The 20,433-nt window shown below is 49.1% G+C and overlaps 1 protein-coding gene across 4 annotated transcripts in view; it reads left to right on the forward strand.

Moving 5' to 3' along the window:
• The window catches only part of LOC142731462 (acylphosphatase-1-like), a 26,896-nt gene extending 7,452 nt beyond the window's left edge, over window positions 1-19,444 (forward strand). The window contains exons 1-3 of one of the 4 annotated variants that reach the window (XM_075849402.1): window positions 17,957-18,142; window positions 18,510-18,641; window positions 18,727-19,444. In XM_075849402.1, coding sequence (XP_075705517.1) covers window positions 18,558-18,641; window positions 18,727-18,942 — 300 coding nt within the window. In that variant the 5' untranslated portion in view covers window positions 17,957-18,142; window positions 18,510-18,557 and the 3' untranslated portion in view covers window positions 18,943-19,444. Of the gene's footprint in view, window positions 1-17,956; window positions 18,143-18,509; window positions 18,642-18,726 lie in introns of those variants that run through there. The other 3 variants (XM_075849400.1, XM_075849401.1, XM_075849403.1) reach the window with 3 other exon arrangements.
• Window positions 19,445-20,433: the final 989 nt, after the last annotated feature.

Below are 20,433 nucleotides of genomic sequence, written 5' to 3' on the forward strand. Positions count from 1 at the left end.
TGACCATAAGAGCTTACACTCTACAGGAGAGACACTGCTGACCATAAGAGCTTACACTCTACAGGAGAGACACTGCTGACCATAAGAGCTTACACTCTACAGGAGAGACACTGCTGACCATAAGAGCTTACACTCTACAGGAGAGACACTGCTGACCATAAGAGCTTACACTCTACAGGAGAGACACTGCTGACCATAAGAGCTTACACTCTACAGGAGAGAGGACGTGACCGCTGACCATAAGAGCTTACACTCTACAGGAGAGAGGACACTGCTGACCATAAGAGCTTACACTCTACAGGAGAGAGACACTGCTGACCATAAGAGCTTACACTCTACAGGAGAGACACTGCTGATCATAAGAGCTTACACTCTACAGGAGAGAGGACACTGCTGACCATAAGAGCTTACACTCTACAGGAGAGACACTGCTGATCATAAGAGCTTACACTCTACAGGAGAGAGGACCCTGCTGACCATAAGAGCTTACACTCTACAGGAGAGAGGACACTGCTGACCATAAGAGCTTACACTCTACAGGAGAGACACTGCTGACCATAAGAGCTTACACTCTACAGGAGAGACACTGCTGACCATAAGAGCTTACACTCTACAGGAGAGAGGACACTGCTGACCATAAGAGCTTACACTCTACAGGAGAGACACTGCTGACCATAAGAGCTTACACTCTACAGGAGAGAGGACACTGCTGACCATAAGAGCTTACACTCTACAGGAGAGACACTGCTGACCATAAGAGCTTACACTCTACAGGAGAGAGGACACTGCTGACCATAAGAGCTTACACTCTACAGGAGAGACACTGCTGACCATAAGAGCTTACACTCTACAGGAGAGACACTGCTGATCATAAGAGCTTACACTCTACAGGAGAGAGGACACTGCTGACCATAAGAGCTTACACTCTACAGGAGAGAGACACTGCTGACCATAAGAGCTTACACTCTACAGGAGAGAGGACCCCGCTGACCATAAGAGCTTACACTCTACAGGAGAGACACCGCTGACCATAAGAGCTTACACTCTACAGGAGAGAGGACACTGCTGACCATAAGAGCTTACACTCTACAGGAGAGACACTGCTGACCATAAGAGCTTACACTCTACAGGAGAGACACTGCTGACCATAAGAGCTTACACTCTACAGGAGAGACACTGCTGACCATAAGAGCTTACACTCTACAGGAGAGACACTGCTGACCATAAGAGCTTACACTCTACAGGAGAGACACTGCTGACCATAAGAGCTTACACTCTACAGGAGAGACACTGCTGACCATAAGAGCTTACACTCTACAGGAGAGAGGACACTGCTGACCATAAGAGCTTACACTCTACAGGAGAGAGGACACCGCTGACCATAAGAGCTTACACTCTACAGGAGAGACACTGCTGATCATAAGAGCTTACACTCTACAGGAGAGACACTGCTGACCATAAGAGCTTACACTCTACAGGAGAGACACTGCTGACCATAAGAGCTTACACTCTACAGGAGAGACACTGCTGACCATAAGAGCTTACACTCTACAGGAGAGACACTGCTGACCATAAGAGCTTACACTCTACAGGAGAGACACTGCTGACCATAAGAGCTTACACTCTACAGGAGAGACACTGCTGACCATAAGAGCTTACACTCTACAGGAGAGACACTGCTGACCATAAGAGCTTACACTCTACAGGAGAGAGGACCCCGCTGACCATAAGAGCTTACACACTACAGGAGAGAGGACACTGCTGACCATAAGAGCTTACACTCTACAGGAGAGAGGACACTGCTGACCATAAGAGCTTACACTCTACAGGAGAGACACTGCTGACCATAAGAACTTACACTCTACAGGAGAGAGGACGTGACCGCTGACCATAAGAGCTTACACTCTACAGGAGAGAGGACACTGCTGACCATAAGAGCTTACACTCTACAGGAGAGAGACACTGCTGACCATAAGAGCTTACACTCTACAGGAGAGACACTGCTGACCATAAGAGCTTACACTCTACAGGAGAGAGGACACTGCTGACCATAAGAGCTTACACTCTACAGGAGAGAGGACACTGCTGACCATAAGAGCTTACACTCTACAGGAGAGACACTGCTGACCATAAGAGCTTACACTCTACAGGAGAGAGACACTGCTGACCATAAGAGCTTACACTCTACAGGAGAGACACTGCTGACCATAAGAGCTTACACTCTACAGGAGAGAGGACACTGCTGACCATAAGAGCTTACACTCTACAGGAGAGACACTGCTGATCATAAGAGCTTACACTCTACAGGAGAGAGGACACTGCTGACCATAAGAGCTTACACTCTACAGGAGAGACACTGCTGATCATAAGAGCTTACACTCTACAGGAGAGAGGACACTGCTGACCATAAGAGCTTACACTCTACTTGAGAGACACTGCTGACCATAAGAGCTTACACTCTACAGGAGAGAGGACACTGCTGACCATAAGAGCTTACACTCTACAGGAGAGAGGACACTGCTGACCATAAGAGCTTACACTCTACAGGAGAGAGGACACTGCTGACCATAAGAGCTTACACTCTACAGGAGAGGGGACCCTGCTGACCATAAGAGCTTACACTCTACAGGAGAGACACTGCTGACCATAAGAGCTTACACTCTACAGGAGAGACACTGCTGATCATAAGAGCTTACACTCTACAGGAGAGAGGACCCTGCTGACCATAAGAGCTTACACTCTACAGGAGAGACACTGCTGACCATAAGAGCTTACACTCTACAGGAGAGAGGACACTGCTGACCATAAGAGCTTACACTCTACAGGAGAGACACTGCTGACCATAAGAGCTTACACTCTACAGGAGAGACACTGCTGATCATAAGAGCTTACACTCTACAGGAGAGAGGACACTGCTGACCATAAGAGCTTACACTCTACAGGAGAGAGGACACTGCTGACCATAAGAGCTTACACTCTACAGGAGAGAGGACACTGCTGACCATAAGAGCTTACACTCTACAGGAGAGAGGACACTGCTGACCATAAGAGCTTACACTCTACAGGAGAGACACTGCTGACCATAAGAGCTTACACTCTACAGGAGAGAGGACACTGCTGACCATAAGAGCTTACACTCTACAGGAGAGACACTGCTGATCATAAGAGCTTACACTCTACAGGAGAGACACTGCTGACCATAAGAGCTTACACTCTACAGGAGAGAGGACACTGCTGACCATAAGAGCTTACACTCTACAGGAGAGACACTGCTGACCATAAGAGCTTACACTCTACAGGAGAGAGGACCCTGCTGACCATAAGAGCTTACACTCTACAGGAGAGACACTGCTGACCATAAGAGCTTACACTCTACAGAAGAGAGGACACTGCTGACCATAAGAGCTTACACTCTACAGGAGAGACACTGCTGACCATAAGAGCTTACACTCTACAGGAGAGACACTGCTGACCATAAGAGCTTACACTCTACAGGAGAGAGGACACTGCTGACCATAAGAGCTTACACTCTACAGGAGAGACACTGCTGACCATAAGAGCTTACACTCTACAGGAGAGACACTGCTGACCATAAGAGCTTACACTCTACAGGAGAGACACTGCTGACCATAAGAGCTTACACTCTACAGGAGAGACACTGCTGATCATAAGAGCTTACACTCTACAGGAGAGACACTGCTGACCATAAGAGCTTACACTCTACAGGAGAGACACTGCTGACCATAAGAGCTTACACTCTACAGGAGAGACACTGCTGACCATAAGAGCTTACACTCTACAGGAGAGAGGACACTGCTGACCATAAGAGCTTACACTCTACAGGAGAGAGGACACTGCTGATCATAAGAGCTTACACTCTACAGGAGAGACACTGCTGACCATAAGAGCTTACACTCTACAGGAGAGACACTGCTGACCATAAGAGCTTACACTCTACAGGAGAGACACTGCTGACCATAAGAGCTTACACGCTACAGGAGAGACACTGCTGACCATAAGAGCTTACACTCTACAGGAGAGACACTGCTGACCATAAGAGCTTACACTCTACAGGAGAGACACTGCTGACCATAAGAGCTTACACTCTACAGGAGAGACACTGCTGATCATAAGAGCTTACACTCTACAGGAGAGAGGACACTGCTGATCATAAGAGCTTACACTCTACAGGAGAGAGGACACTGCTGACCATAAGAGCTTACACTCTACAGGAGAGACACTGCTGACCATAAGAGCTTACACTCTACAGGAGAGAGACACTGCTGACCATAAGAGCTTACACTCTACAGGAGAGACACTGCTGACCATAAGAGCTTACACTCTACAGGAGAGACACTGCTGACCATAAGAGCTTACACTCTACAGGAGAGACACTGCTGATCATAAGAGCTTACACTCTACAGGAGAGAGGACACTGCTGATCATAAGAGCTTACACTCTACAGGAGAGAGGACACTGCTGACCATAAGAGCTTACACTCTACAGGAGAGACACTGCTGACCATAAGAGCTTACACTCTACAGGAGAGAGACACTGCTGACCATAAGAGCTTACACTCTACAGGAGAGAGACACTGCTGACCATAAGAGCTTACACTCTACAGGAGAGACACTGCTGATCATAAGAGCTTACACTCTACAGGAGAGACACTGCTGATCATAAGAGCTTACACTCTACAGGAGAGACACTGCTGATCATAAGAGCTTACACTCTACAGGAGAGACACTGCTGACCATAAGAGCTTACACTCTACAGGAGAGACACTGCTGACCATAAGAACTTACACTCTACAGGAGAGAGGACACTGCTGACCATAAGAGCTTACACTCTACAGGAGAGAGGACACTGCTGACCATAAGAGCTTACACTCTACAGGAGAGAGGACCCTGCTGATCATAAGAGCTTACACTCTACAGGAGAGAGGACACTGCTGACCATAAGAGCTTACACTCTACAGGAGAGACACCGCTGACCATAAGAGCTTACACTCTACAGGAGAGACACTGCTGACCATAAGAGCTTACACTCTACAGGAGAGAGGACACCGCTGACCATAAGAGCTTACACTCTACAGGAGAGAGGACACCGCTGACCATAAGAGCTTACACTCTACAGGAGAGACACTGCTGACCATAAGAGCTTACACTCTACAGGAGAGACACTGCTGACCATAAGAGCTTACACTCTACAGGAGAGACACTGCTGACCATAAGAGCTTACACTCTACAGGAGAGACACTGCTGATCATAAGAGCTTACACTCTACAGGAGAGAGGACACTGCTGATCATAAGAGCTTACACTCTACAGGAGAGAGGACACTGCTGACCATAAGAGCTTACACTCTACAGGAGAGACACTGCTGATCATAAGAGCTTACACTCTACAGGAGAGAGGACACCGCTGACCATAAGAGCTTACACTCTACAGGAGAGAGGACCCCGCTGACCATAAGAGCTTACACTCTACAGGAGAGACACTGCTGACCATAAGAGCTTACACTCTACAGGAGAGAGGACACCGCTGACCATAAGAGCTTACACTCTACAGGAGAGACACTGCTGACCATAAGAGCTTACACTCTACAGGAGAGAGGACACCGCTGACCATAAGAGCTTACACTCTACAGGAGAGAGGACACCGCTGACCATAAGAGCTTACACTCTACAGGAGAGACACTGCTGACCATAAGAGCTTACACTCTACAGGAGAGACACTGCTGACCATAAGAGCTTACACTCTACAGGAGAGACACTGCTGACCATAAGAGCTTACACTCTACAGGAGAGACACTGCTGATCATAAGAGCTTACACTCTACAGGAGAGAGGACACTGCTGATCATAAGAGCTTACACTCTACAGGAGAGAGGACACTGCTGACCATAAGAGCTTACACTCTACAGGAGAGACACTGCTGACCATAAGAGCTTACACTCTACAGGAGAGAGGACACTGCTGACCATAAGAGCTTACACTCTACAGGAGAGACACTGCTGACCATAAGAGCTTACACTCTACAGGAGAGAGGACACTGCTGACCATAAGAGCTTACACTCTACAGGAGAGACACTGCTGATCATAAGAGCTTACACTCTACAGGAGAGAGGACACTGCTGACCATAAGAGCTTACACTCTACAGGAGAGACACTGCTGACCATAAGAGCTTACACTCTACAGGAGAGACACTGCTGACCATAAGAGCTTACACTCTACAGGAGAGACACTGCTGACCATAAGAGCTTACACTCTACAGGAGAGACACTGCTGATCATAAGAGCTTACACTCTACAGGAGAGGGGACCCTGCTGACCATAAGAGCTTACACTCTACAGGAGAGACACTGCTGATCATAAGAGCTTACACTCTACAGGAGAGGGGACCCTGCTGACCATAAGAGCTTACACTCTACAGGAGAGACACTGCTGATCATAAGAGCTTACACTCTACAGGAGAGACACTGCTGATCATAAGAGCTTACACTCTACAGGAGAGAGGACACTGCTGACCATAAGAGCTTACACTCTACAGGAGAGACACTGCTGACCATAAGAGCTTACACTCTACAGGAGAGACACTGCTGACCATAAGAGCTTACACTCTACAGGAGAGAGGAAACTGCTGATCATAAGAGCTTACACTCTACAGGAGAGAGGACACTGCTGACCATAAGAGCTTACACTCTACAGGAGAGACACCGCTGACCATAAGAGCTTACACTCTACAGGAGAGAGGACACTGCTGACCATAAGAGCTTACACTCTACAGGAGAGACACTGCTGATCATAAGAGCTTACACTCTACAGGAGAGACACTGCTGACCATAAGAGCTTACACTCTACAGGAGAGAGGACACTGCTGACCATAAGAGCTTACACTCTACAGGAGAGAGGACACTGCTGATCATAAGAGCTTACACTCTACAGGAGAGACACTGCTGACCATAAGAGCTTACACTCTACAGGAGAGAGGACACTGCTGATCATAAGAGCTTACACTCTACAGGAGAGACACTGCTGACCATAAGAGCTTACACTCTACAGGAGAGACACTGCTGACCATAAGAGCTTACACTCTACAGGAGAGAGGACACTGCTGACCATAAGAGCTTACACTCTACAGGAGAGACACTGCTGATCATAAGAGCTTACACTCTACAGGAGAGACACTGCTGACCATAAGAGCTTACACTCTACAGGAGAGAGGACACTGCTGACCATAAGAGCTTACACTCTACAGGAGAGACACTGCTGACCATAAGAGCTTACACTCTACAGGAGAGACACTGCTGATCATAAGAGCTTACACTCTACAGGAGAGACACTGCTGACCATAAGAGCTTACACTCTACAGGAGAGACACTGCTGACCATAAGAGCTTACACTCTACAGGAGAGACACCGCTGACCATGAGAGCTTACACTCTACAGGAGAGAGGACACTGCTGACCATAAGAGCTTACACTCTACAGGAGAGACACTGCTGACCATAAGAGCTTACACTCTACAGGAGAGAGGACACTGCTGACCATGAGAGCTTACACTCTACAGGAGAGAGGACACTGCTGACCATAAGAGCTTACACTCTACAGGAGAGACACTGCTGACCATAAGAGCTTACACTCTACAGGAGAGACACTGCTGACCATAAGAGCTTACACTCTACAGGAGAGACACTGCTGACCATAAGAGCTTACACTCTACAGGAGAGGGGACCCTGCTGACCATAAGAGCTTACACTCTACAGGAGAGACACTGCTGACCATAAGAGCTTACACTCTACAGGAGAGAGGACCCTGCTGACCATAAGAGCTTACACTCTACAGGAGAGAGGACACTGCTGACCATAAGAGCTTACACTCTACAGGAGAGACACTGCTGATCATAAGAGCTTACACTCTACAGGAGAGACACTGCTGACCATAAGAGCTTACACTCTACAGGAGAGAGGACACTGCTGACCATAAGAGCTTACACTCTACAGGAGAGACACTGCTGACCATAAGAGCTTACACTCTACAGGAGAGACACTGCTGATCATAAGAGCTTACACTCTACAGGAGAGACACTGCTGACCATAAGAGCTTACACTCTACAGGAGAGACACTGCTGACCATAAGAGCTTACACTCTACAGGAGAGACACCGCTGACCATGAGAGCTTACACTCTACAGGAGAGAGGACACTGCTGACCATAAGAGCTTACACTCTACAGGAGAGACACTGCTGACCATAAGAGCTTACACTCTACAGGAGAGAGGACACTGCTGACCATGAGAGCTTACACTCTACAGGAGAGAGGACACTGCTGACCATAAGAGCTTACACTCTACAGGAGAGACACTGCTGACCATAAGAGCTTACACTCTACAGGAGAGACACTGCTGACCATAAGAGCTTACACTCTACAGGAGAGACACTGCTGACCATAAGAGCTTACACTCTACAGGAGAGGGGACCCTGCTGACCATAAGAGCTTACACTCTACAGGAGAGACACTGCTGACCATAAGAGCTTACACTCTACAGGAGAGAGGACCCTGCTGACCATAAGAGCTTACACTCTACAGGAGAGAGGACACTGCTGATCATAAGAGCTTACACTCTACAGGAGAGACACTGCTGACCATAAGAGCTTACACTCTACAGGAGAGAGGACACTGCTGACCATAAGAGCTTACACTCTACAGGAGAGAGGACACTGCTGACCATGAGAGCTTACACTCTACAGGAGAGACACTGCTGACCATAAGAGCTTACACTCTACAGGAGAGAGGACACTGCTGACCATAAGAGCTTACACTCTACAGGAGAGACACTGCTGACCATAAGAGCTTACACTCTACAGGAGAGACACTGCTGATCATAAGAGCTTACACTCTACAGGAGAGACACTGCTGACCATAAGAGCTTACACTCTACAGGAGAGAGGACCCTGCTGACCATAAGAGCTTACACTCTACAGGAGAGAGGACACTGCTGACCATAAGAGCTTACACTCTACAGGAGAGAGGACACTGCTGACCATAAGAGTTTACACTCTACAGGAGAGACACTGCTGACCATAAGAGCTTACACTCTACAGGAGAGACACTGCTGACCATAAGAGCTTACACTCTACAGGAGAGAGGACACTGCTGACCATAAGAGCTTACACTCTACAGGAGAGAGGACACTGCTGACCATAAGAGCTTACACTCTACAGGAGAGACACTGCTGACCATAAGAGCTTACACTCTACAGGAGAGAGGACACTGCTGACCATAAGAGCTTACACTCTACAGGAGAGACACTGCTGACCATAAGAGCTTACACTCTACAGGAGAGACACTGCTGATCATAAGAGCTTACACTCTACAGGAGAGACACTGCTGACCATAAGAGCTTACACTCTACAGGAGAGACACTGCTGACCATAAGAGCTTACACTCTACAGGAGAGAGGACACTGCTGACCATAAGAGCTTACACTCTACAGGAGAGAGACACTGCTGACCATAAGAGCTTACACTCTACAGGAGAGAGGACACTGCTGATCATAAGAGCTTACACTCTACAGGAGAGAGGACACTGCTGACCATAAGAGCTTACACTCTCCAGGAGAGAGGACACTGCTGACCATAAGAGCTTACACTCTACAGGAGAGACACTGCTGACCATAAGAGCTTACACTCTACAGGAGAGAGGACACTGCTGACCATAAGAGCTTACACTCTACAGGAGAGAGGACAGTTCTGACCATAAGAGCTTACACTCTACAGGAGAGACACTGCTGACCATAAGAGCTTACACTCTACAGGAGAGAGGACACTGCTGACCATAAGAGCTTACACTCTACAGGAGAGAGGACACTGCTGACCATAAGAGCTTACACTCTACAGGAGAGACACTGCTGACCATAAGAGCTTACACTCTACAGGAGAGAGGACACTGCTGATCATAAGAGCTTACACTCTACAGGAGAGAGGACACTGCTGACCATAAGAGCTTACACTCTACAGGAGAGAGGACACTGCTGACCATAAGAGCTTACACTCTACAGGAGAGAGGACACTGCTGACCATAAGAGCTTACACTCTACAGGAGAGACACTGCTGACCATAAGAGCTTACACTCTACAGGAGAGACACTGCTGACCATAAGAGCTTACACTCTACAGGAGAGAGGACACTGCTGACCATAAGAGCTTACACTCTACAGGAGAGACACTGCTGACCATAAGAGCTTACACTCTACAGGAGAGAGGACACTGCTGACCATAAGAGCTTACACTCTACAGGAGAGACACTGCTGACCATAAGAGCTTACACTCTACAGGAGAGACACTGCTGACCATAAGAGCTTACACTCTACAGGAGAGAGGACACTGCTGACCATAAGAGCTTACACTCTACAGGAGAGACACTGCTGACCATAAGAGCTTACACTCTACAGGAGAGACACTGCTGACCATAAGAGCTTACACTCTACAGGAGAGACACTGCTGACCATAAGAGCTTACACTCTACAGGAGAGAGGACACTGCTGACCATAAGAGCTTACACTCTACAGGAGAGACACTGCTGACCATAAGAGCTTACACTCTACAGGAGAGACACTGCTGACCATAAGAGCTTACACAGGAGAGACACTGCTGACCATAAGAGCTTACACTCTACAGGAGAGAGGACACTGCTGACCATAAGAGCTTACACTCTACAGGAGAGACACTGCTGACCATAAGAGCTTACACTCTACAGGAGAGACACTGCTGACCATAAGAGCTTACACTCTACAGGAGAGACACTGCTGACCATAAGAGCTTACACTCTACAGGAGAGAGGACACTGCTGACCATAAGAGCTTACACTCTACAGGAGAGACACTGCTGACCATAAGAGCTTACACTCTACAGGAGAGACACTGCTGACCATAAGAGCTTACACTCTACAGGAGAGACACTGCTGACCATAAGAGCTTACACTCTACAGGAGAGAGGACACTGCTGACCATAAGAGCTTACACTCTACAGGAGAGAGGACACTGCTGACCATAAGAGCTTACACTCTACAGGAGAGAGGACACTGCTGACCATAAGAGTTTACACTCTACAGGAGAGACACTGCTGACCATAAGAGCTTACACTCTACAGGAGAGAGGACACTGCTGACCATAAGAGCTTACACTCTACAGGAGAGAGGACACTGCTGACCATAAGAGCTTACACTCTACAGGAGAGACACTGCTGACCATAAGAGCTTACACTCTACAGGAGAGACACTGCTGACCATAAGAGCTTACACTCTACAGGAGAGAGGACACTGCTGACCATAAGAGCTTACACTCTACAGGAGAGACACCGCTGACCATAAGAGCTTACACTCTACAGGAGAGACACCGCTGATCATAAGAGCTTACACTCTACAGGAGAGGACACTGCTGACCATAAGAGCTTACACTCTACAGAAGAGACACTGCTGACCATAAGAGCTTACACTCTACAGGAGAGAGGACACCGCTGACCATAAGAGCTTACACTCTACAGGAGAGAGGACACTGCTGACCATAAGAGCTTACACTCTACAGGAGAGAGGACACTGCTGACCATAAGAGCTTACACTCTACAGGAGAGAGGACACCGCTGACCATAAGAGCTTACACTCTACAGGAGAGAGGACACCGCTGACCATAAGAGCTTACACTCTACAGGAGAGACACTGCTGACCATAAGAGCTTACACTCTACAGGAGAGAGGACACCGCTGACCATAAGAGCTTACACTCTACAGGAGAGAGGACACCGCTGACCATAAGAGCTTACACTCTACAGGAGAGACACTGCTGACCATAAGAGCTTACACTCTACAGGAGAGACACTGCTGACCATAAGAGCTTACACTCTACAGGAGAGACACTGCTGACCATAAGAGCTTACACTCTACAGGAGAGGCACTGCTGACCATAAGAGCTTACACTCTACAGGAGAGACACTGCTGACCATAAGAGCTTACACTCTACAGGAGAGACACTGCTGACCATAAGAGCTTACACTCTACAGGAGAGAGGACACTGCTGACCATAAGAGCTTACACTCTACAGGAGAGAGGACACTGCTGACCATAAGAGCTTACACTCTACAGAAGAGACACTGCTGACCATAAGAGCTTACACTCTACAGGAGAGAGGACACTGCTGATCATAAGAGCTTACACTCTACAGGAGAGACACTGCTGACCATAAGAGCTTACACTCTACAGGAGAGACACTGCTGACCATAAGAGCTTACACTCTACAGGAGAGAGGACCCTGCTGACCATAAGAGCTTACACTCTACAGGAGAGACACTGCTGACCATAAGAGCTTACACTCTACAGGAGAGACACCACTGACCATGAGAGCTTACACTCTACACGAGAGAGGACACTGCTGATCATAAGAGCTTACACTCTACAGGAGAGACACTGCTGATCATAAGAGCTTACACTCTACAGGAGAGACACTGCTGACCATAAGAGCTTACACTCTACAGGAGAGACACTGCTGACCATAAGAGCTTACACTCTACAGGAGAGAGGACCCTGCTGATCATAAGAGCTTACACTCTACAGGAGAGACACCGCTGACCATAAGAGCTTACACTCTACAGGAGAGAGGACACTGCTGACCATAAGAGCTTACACTCTACAGGAGAGACACTGCTGACCATAAGAGCTTACACTCTACAGGAGAGAGGACACTGCTGACCATAAGAGCTTACACTCTACAGGAGAGACACTGCTGACCATAAGAGCTTACACTCTACAGGAGAGACACTGCTGACCATAAGAGCTTACACTCTACAGGAGAGAGGACACCGCTGACCATAAGAGCTTACACTCTACAGGAGAGAGGACACTGCTGACCATAAGAGCTTACACTCTACAGGAGAGAGGACACTGCTGACCATAAGAGCTTACACTCTACAGGAGAGACACTGCTGACCATAAGAGCTTACACTCTACAGGAGAGAGGACACTGCTGACCATAAGAGCTTACACTCTACAGGAGAGAGGACACTGCTGACCATAAGAGCTTACACTCTACAGGAGAGAGGACACCGCTGACCATAAGAGCTTACACTCTACAGGAGAGAGGACACTGCTGACCATAAGAGCTTACACTCTACAGGAGAGAGGACACTGCTGACCATAAGAGCTTACACTCTACAGGAGAGACACTGCTGACCTTAAGAGCTTACACTCTACAGGAGAGACACTGCTGACCATAAGAGCTTACACTCTACAGGAGAGACACCGCTGACCATGAGAGCTTACACTCTACAGGAGAGAGGACACTGCTGACCATAAGAGCTTACACTCTACAGGAGAGACACTGCTGACCATAAGAGCTTACACTCTACAGGAGAGACACTGCTGACCATGAGAGCTTACACTCTACAGGAGAGAGGACACTGCTGACCATAAGAGCTTACACTCTACAGGAGAGACACTGCTGACCATAAGAGCTTACACTCTACAGGAGAGACACTGCTGACCATAAGAGCTTACACTCTACAGGAGAGACACTGCTGACCATAAGAGCTTACACTCTACAGGAGAGACACTGCTGACCATAAGAGCTTACACTCTACAGGAGAGACACTGCTGACCATAAGAGCTTACACTCTACAGGAGAGACACTGCTGACCATAAGAGCTTACACTCTACAGGAGAGACACTGCTGACCATAAGAGCTTACACTCTACAGGAGAGGACACTGCTGACCATAAGAGCTTACACTCTACAGGAGAGACACTGCTGACCATAAGAGCTTACACTCTACAGGAGAGAGGACCCTGCTGACCATAAGAGCTTACACTCTACAGGAGAGACACTGCTGACCATAAGAGCTTACACTCTACAGGAGAGACACTGCTGACCATAAGAGCTTACACTCTACAGGAGAGACACTGCTGACCATAAGAGCTTACACTCTACAGGAGAGACACTGCTGACCATAAGAGCTTACACTCTACAGGAGAGACACTGCTGACCATAAGAGCTTACACTCTACAGGAGAGACACTGCTGACCATAAGAGCTTACACTCTACAGGAGAGAGGACACTGCTGACCATAAGAGCTTACACTCTACAGGAGAGAGACTGCTGATCATAAGAGCTTACACTCTACAGGAGAGAGGACACTGCTGACCATAAGAGCTTACACTCTACAGGAGAGAGACTGCTGATCATAAGAGCTTACACTCTACAGGAGAGAGGACACTGCTGACCATAAGAGCTTACACTCTACAGGAGAGACACTGCTGACCATAAGAGCTTACACTCTACAGGAGAGAGGACACTGCTGACCATAAGAGCTTACACTCTACAGGAGAGACACTGCTGACCATAAGAGCTTACACTCTACAGGAGAGAGGACCCTGCCCATAAGAGCTTACACTCTACAGGAGAGAGGACCCTGCCCATAAGAGCTTACACTCTACAGGAGAGACACTGCTGATCATAAGAGCTTACACTCTACAGGAGAGAGGACCCTGCTGACCATAAGAGCTTACACTCTACAGGAGAGAGGACACTGCTGACCATAAGAGCTTACACTCTACAGGAGAGACACTGCTGACCATAAGAGCTTACACTCTACAGGAGAGACACTGCTGACCATAAGAGCTTACACTCTACAGGAGAGAGGACACTGCTGACCATAAGAGCTTACACTCTACAGGAGAGACACTGCTGATCATAAGAGCTTACACTCTACAGGAGAGACACTGCTGACCATAAGAGCTTACACTCTACAGGAGAGAGGACCCTGCTGACCATAAGAGCTTACACTCTACAGGAGAGAGGACACTGCTGACCATAAGAGCTTACACTCTACAGGAGAGACACTGCTGACCATAAGAGCTTACACTCTACAGGAGAGAGGACCCTGCCCATAAGAGCTTACACTCTACAGGAGAGAGGACCCTGCCCATAAGAGCTTACACTCTACAGGAGAGACACTGCTGACCATAAGAGCTTACACTCTACAGGAGAGAGGACCCTGCTGACCATAAGAGCTTACACTCTACAGGAGAGAGGACACTGCTGACCATAAGAGCTTACACTCTACAGGAGAGACACTGCTGACCATAAGAGCTTACACTCTACAGGAGAGACACTGCTGACCATAAGAGCTTACACTCTACAGGAGAGACACTGCTGACCATAAGAGCTTACACTCTACAGGAGAGAGGACCCTGCTGACCATAAGAGCTTACACTCTACAGGAGAGAGGACACTGCTGACCATAAGAGCTTACACTCTACAGGAGAGACACTGCTGATCATAAGAGCTTACACTCTACAGGAGAGACACTGCTGACCATAAGAGCTTACACTCTACAGGAGAGAGGACCCTGCTGACCATAAGAGCTTACACTCTACAGGAGAGAGGACACTGCTGACCATAAGAGCTTACACTCTACAGGAGAGACACTGCTGACCATAAGAGCTTACACTCTACAGGAGAGACACTGCTGACCATAAGAGCTTACACTCTACAGGAGAGAGGACACTGCTGACCATAAGAGCTTACACTCTACAGGAGAGACACTGCTGACCATAAGAGCTTACACTCTACAGGAGAGACACTGCTGACCATAAGAGCTTACACTCTACAGGAGAGAGGACACCGCTGACCATAAGAGCTTACACTCTACAGGAGAGACACTGCTGACCATAAGAGCTTACACTCTACAGGAGAGACACTGCTGACCATAAGAGCTTACACTCTACAGGAGAGAGGACACTGCTGACCATAAGAGCTTACACTCTACAGGAGAGAGGACCCTGCTGACCATAAGAGCTTACACTCTACAGGAGAGACACTGCTGATCATAAGAGCTTACACTCTACAGGAGAGAGGACACTGCTGACCATAAGAGCTTACACTCTACAGGAGAGAGGACACTGCTGACCATAAGAGCTTACACTCTACAGGAGAGACACCGCTGACCATAAGAGCTTACACTCTACAGGAGAGAGGACACTGCTGACCATAAGAGCTTACATTTTACAGGAGAGACACTGCTGACCATAAGAGCTTACACTCTACAGGAGAGACACTGCTGACCATAAGAGCTTACACTCTACAGGAGAGAGGGCACTGCTGACCATAAGAGCTTACACTCTACAGGAGAGAGGACACTGCTGACCATAAGAGCTTACACTCTACAGGAGAGAGGACACTGCTGACCATAAGAGCTTACACTCTACAGGAGAGACACTGCTGACCATAAGAGCTTACACTCTACAGGAGAGACACTGCTGACCATAAGAGCTTACACTCTACAGGAGAGAGGACGTGACCGCTGAGACGGCGACATACTCAGGACAGCGAGAGGCTCATCAGCATAAAGGTGGACCATGAAATCAATCCCACTGATCGTCTGCCCTAGGATTGTGTAGAGCAAAAACAGGAGGGGGCCCCAACACTGCACCCTGAGGAGGGGGCCCCAACAGTGCACCCTGAGGAGGGGGGCCCCAACACTGCACCCTGAGGAGGGGGGCCCCAACACTGCACCCTGAGGAGGGGGGCCCCAACACTGCACCCTGAGGAGGGGGGCCCCAACACTGCACCCTGAGGAGGGGGGCCCCAACACTGCACCCTGAGGAGGGGGGCCCCAACACTGCACCCTGAGGAGGGGGGCCCCAACACTGCACCCTGAGGAGGGGGGCCCAACACTGCACCCTGAGGAGGGGGGCTTCAACACTGCACCCTGAGGAGGGGGCTCCAACACTGCACCCTGAGGAGGGGGGCTCCAACACTGCACCCTGAGGAGGGGGCCCCAACACTGCACCCTGAGGAGGGGGGCCCCAACACTGCACCCTGAGGAGGGGGGCTCCAACACTGCACCCTGAGGAGGGGGCCCCAACACTGCACCTTGAGGAGGGGGGCCCCAACACTGCACCCTGAGGAGGGGGGCTCCAACACTGCACCCTGAGGAGGGGGGCTCCAACACTGCACCCTGAGGAGGGGGGCCCAACACTGCACCCTGAGGAGGGGGCTCCAACACTGCACCCTGAGGAGGGGGGCTCCAACACTGCACCCTGAGGAGGGGGGCCCAACACTGCACCCTGAGGAGGGGGGCTCCAACACTGCACCCTGAGGAGGGGGGCTCCAACACTGCACCCTGAGGAGGGGGGCTCCAACACTGCACCCTGAGGAGGGGGGCCCAACACTGCACCCTGAGGAAGTAGAACCAGCAAAAGACGCCCTGGAAGAGTGATCAGAGGGAGGGAGAAGAATCCGGAGAGGGCGGGGGCCTATAAGACTGAGGGGAGGAGCAGAGGGGGATCCATCGTGTCCCAGGCAGCAGAGGGAATGATGGGAGTGATGATCATTGGAGATGGACCAAGAGTTCGTGAAATACTTGGTCAATTCAGTTTCAGTAGAAGGTAAAGCATGGAGTCATCAGAGGTGACGGGTGACTCACCAGGCGGTGTAGAAGGGGAGGACGGGGTCTAGAGGGGCTTCCTGAGAATTGGGGTGACTGATGATCGTTACTGTCCCAGAAGAAAGATTGGAGAATGAGATCCGATAAGGAGATGAGTGGAGGGCGGGTCCAGACAGTGGGAGGGCGGGTCCAGACAGTGGGAGGGCGGGTCCAGGCAGTGGGAGGGCGGGTCCAGGCAGTGGGAGGGCGGGTCCAGACAGTGGGAGGGCGGGTCCAGGCAGTGGGAGGGCGGGTCCAGGCAGTGGATGGGCGGGTCCGAGTCTCAGGGGCGGGTCCAGGCAGTGGGTGGGCAGGTCCAAGTCTCAGGGGCGGGTCCGAGTCTCGGGGGCGGGTTCAGGCAGTGGGGGGGCGTCAGAGTCTCGGGGGGGCGTCAGAGTCTCGGGGGCGTCAGAGTCTCGGGGGGCGTCAGAGTTCTGGGGGGGCCACGTTCACACAATATTTTCATGCATATTCTGCTATTACTCTCAGAAATACGGCTGCAACCGCTTCCAATTGGTTTCAAGAGGAATTTACACGGTGGTTCATGTGATGCGGATTTTATCGCTGCTGAAATAATCAAATAATCCGCCTCATAAATCACCCCCAAAACCGCCCGGATCCAGGTTGTGTTTTCTCTTGAACATTTGCTGTGTGAACAAGGCCTAAGATGTCCAGGTCTGTGCTGTGTATATTCTAGGGGGGTAAGAGATGGGGTCGGGGGATGGTCCTTTCTCTGATATTCCAGGTGTGCCTGTCCTGGTAGATACCTGCGTCCTCCCCATCGCTTGTGTCTATATGTGAGGTCTAGGCATTGCTGTATGGGGGTGTTAGGGGGTGCCCACTATAGTCTGTCATTCTTATCATGTGTCCAGAGCCCCCCCATATATATATAATTAGTTGGGGGATGTGCTCCTGTCATGTGAAGCTTCGCTGTCGTTACCATTGCGGGCTGCTATTGGCGCAGGCCGGCGTGGAGCCAGGTGTTGCAGCGGTCGCTGGCAGGTGGCGGGGTCGGTACATTGTCTGTTTTGTCCGTTTCCAGGGGCCATTCTCGGCAGTGATTGTGGCGTCTGCTCCAACTTCCAGGATCATGGCGGAGGGCGACGCTCTTATCTGTCTGGATTATGAGGTGTTTGGGAAGGTTCAAGGTGTTTTCTTCCGCAAGTACACGCAGGTAATGGAGAGGGCAGTAGTTAGACGTGACCCCCCGCCCGCGCACCTCCCTGTATGACGGGGTGTTTGTCTCTCCCGTGTTGCAGGCAGAGGGCACTCGCCTGGGTCTAGTCGGATGGGTGCAGAATACAGAACACGGATCAGTCACAGGTCAGATACAAGGACCTGTCGCCAAAGTGCAGGAGATGCAGCAGTGGCTGCGGAAGACGGGGAGCCCGAAGTCCAGAATCACAGGGGCCCAATTCCACAATGAAAAGCCGATCCAGCAGCGAGAGCTCAGGAGCTTCCACATCCGCAAGTGACTGTTTTCAGGGACGTCCGGTCATGGGATCTAAGGCTTCTGTTCTGGTTTTTATCAGTTTTCCATGATATTTTTTCCTGGATAGTATAGAGTAGCAGGGTTCACTGTCCGAAAAACAACCAAGACCCTCTTTACATAGGTCCAGCCCTTCAGTACTCCAACAACTAGAACGGATGACAAAACGGATCCCAAATTTCCTACGGGGCCAGTTTAGTGTCCAGTGGCCTCAGTGGTGGCTCCAGGAGGTGCACAATGTTCCATCAGTTGTGTTCGGTTTAGGCAAGAAAAACCCCCAAAACTGACCGGACGCAAATGATCTATGTGAACAGCGCCGAACCGCTTCAGCCCGTAATGACCGCAACTTCAGACATTGATGATCATGATCTCCACCATCATAGTATAGAAACGTCCACCTTGTACCACGTAGATGATGTTCCTCCATCCACAGTGTGTGACGCCACCTGACGCCCGTACTCCATTATAATAAAATAATCTTCATCTTCTGCGGCTTTTTTTGGTCTGCGCACGAATCGCCAAAGGAGAAATGTCTCATATAGCAGCCCCTGTAATCATAGCTATACACATCACAGTAAAGAGGAGGGAGTTATATACTGACCTGTGTATAGATATCACAGTATAGAGGAGGAGGTTATATACTGAGACCTGTGTATAGATATCACAGTATAGAGGAGGTGGTTATATACTGAGACCTGTCTATAGATATCACAGTATAGAGGAGGAGGTTATATACTGAGACCTGTGTATAGATATCACAGTATAGAGGAGGAGGTTATATACTGAGACCTGTGTATATATATCACAGTATAGAGGAGGAGGTTATATACTGAGACCTGTGTATAGACATCACAGTATAGAGGAGGGGGTTATATACTGAGACCTGTGTATAGATATCACACTATAGAGGAGGTTATATACTGAGACCTGTGTATAGATATCACAGTATAGAGGAGGAGGTTATATACTGAGACCTGTGTATAGATATCACACTATAGAGGAGGAGGTTATATACTGAGACCTGTCTATAGATATCACAGTATAGAGGAGGAGGTTATATACTGAGACCTGTGTATAGATATCACAGTATAGAGGAGGAGGTTATATACTGAGACCTGTGTATATATATCACAGTATAGAGGAGGAGGTTATATACTGAGACCTGTGTATAGACATCACAGTATAGAGGAGGGGGTTATATACTGAGACCTGTGTATAGATATCACAGTATAGAGGAGGATGTTATATACTGAGACCTGTGTATAGATATCACAGTATAGAGGAGGATGTTATATACTGACCTGTGTATAGATATCACAGTATAGAGGAGGAGGTTATATACTGAGACCTGTGTATAGATATCACAGTATAGAGGAGGAGGTTATATACTGAGACCTGTGTATATATATCACAGTATAGAGGAGGAGGTTATATACTGAGACCTGTGTATAGATATCACAGTATAGAGGAGGTTATA

Source organism: Rhinoderma darwinii, unplaced genomic scaffold (genome assembly GCF_050947455.1).
Source record: "Rhinoderma darwinii isolate aRhiDar2 unplaced genomic scaffold, aRhiDar2.hap1 Scaffold_792, whole genome shotgun sequence".
NCBI lineage: Eukaryota > Metazoa > Chordata > Amphibia > Anura > Rhinodermatidae > Rhinoderma > Rhinoderma darwinii.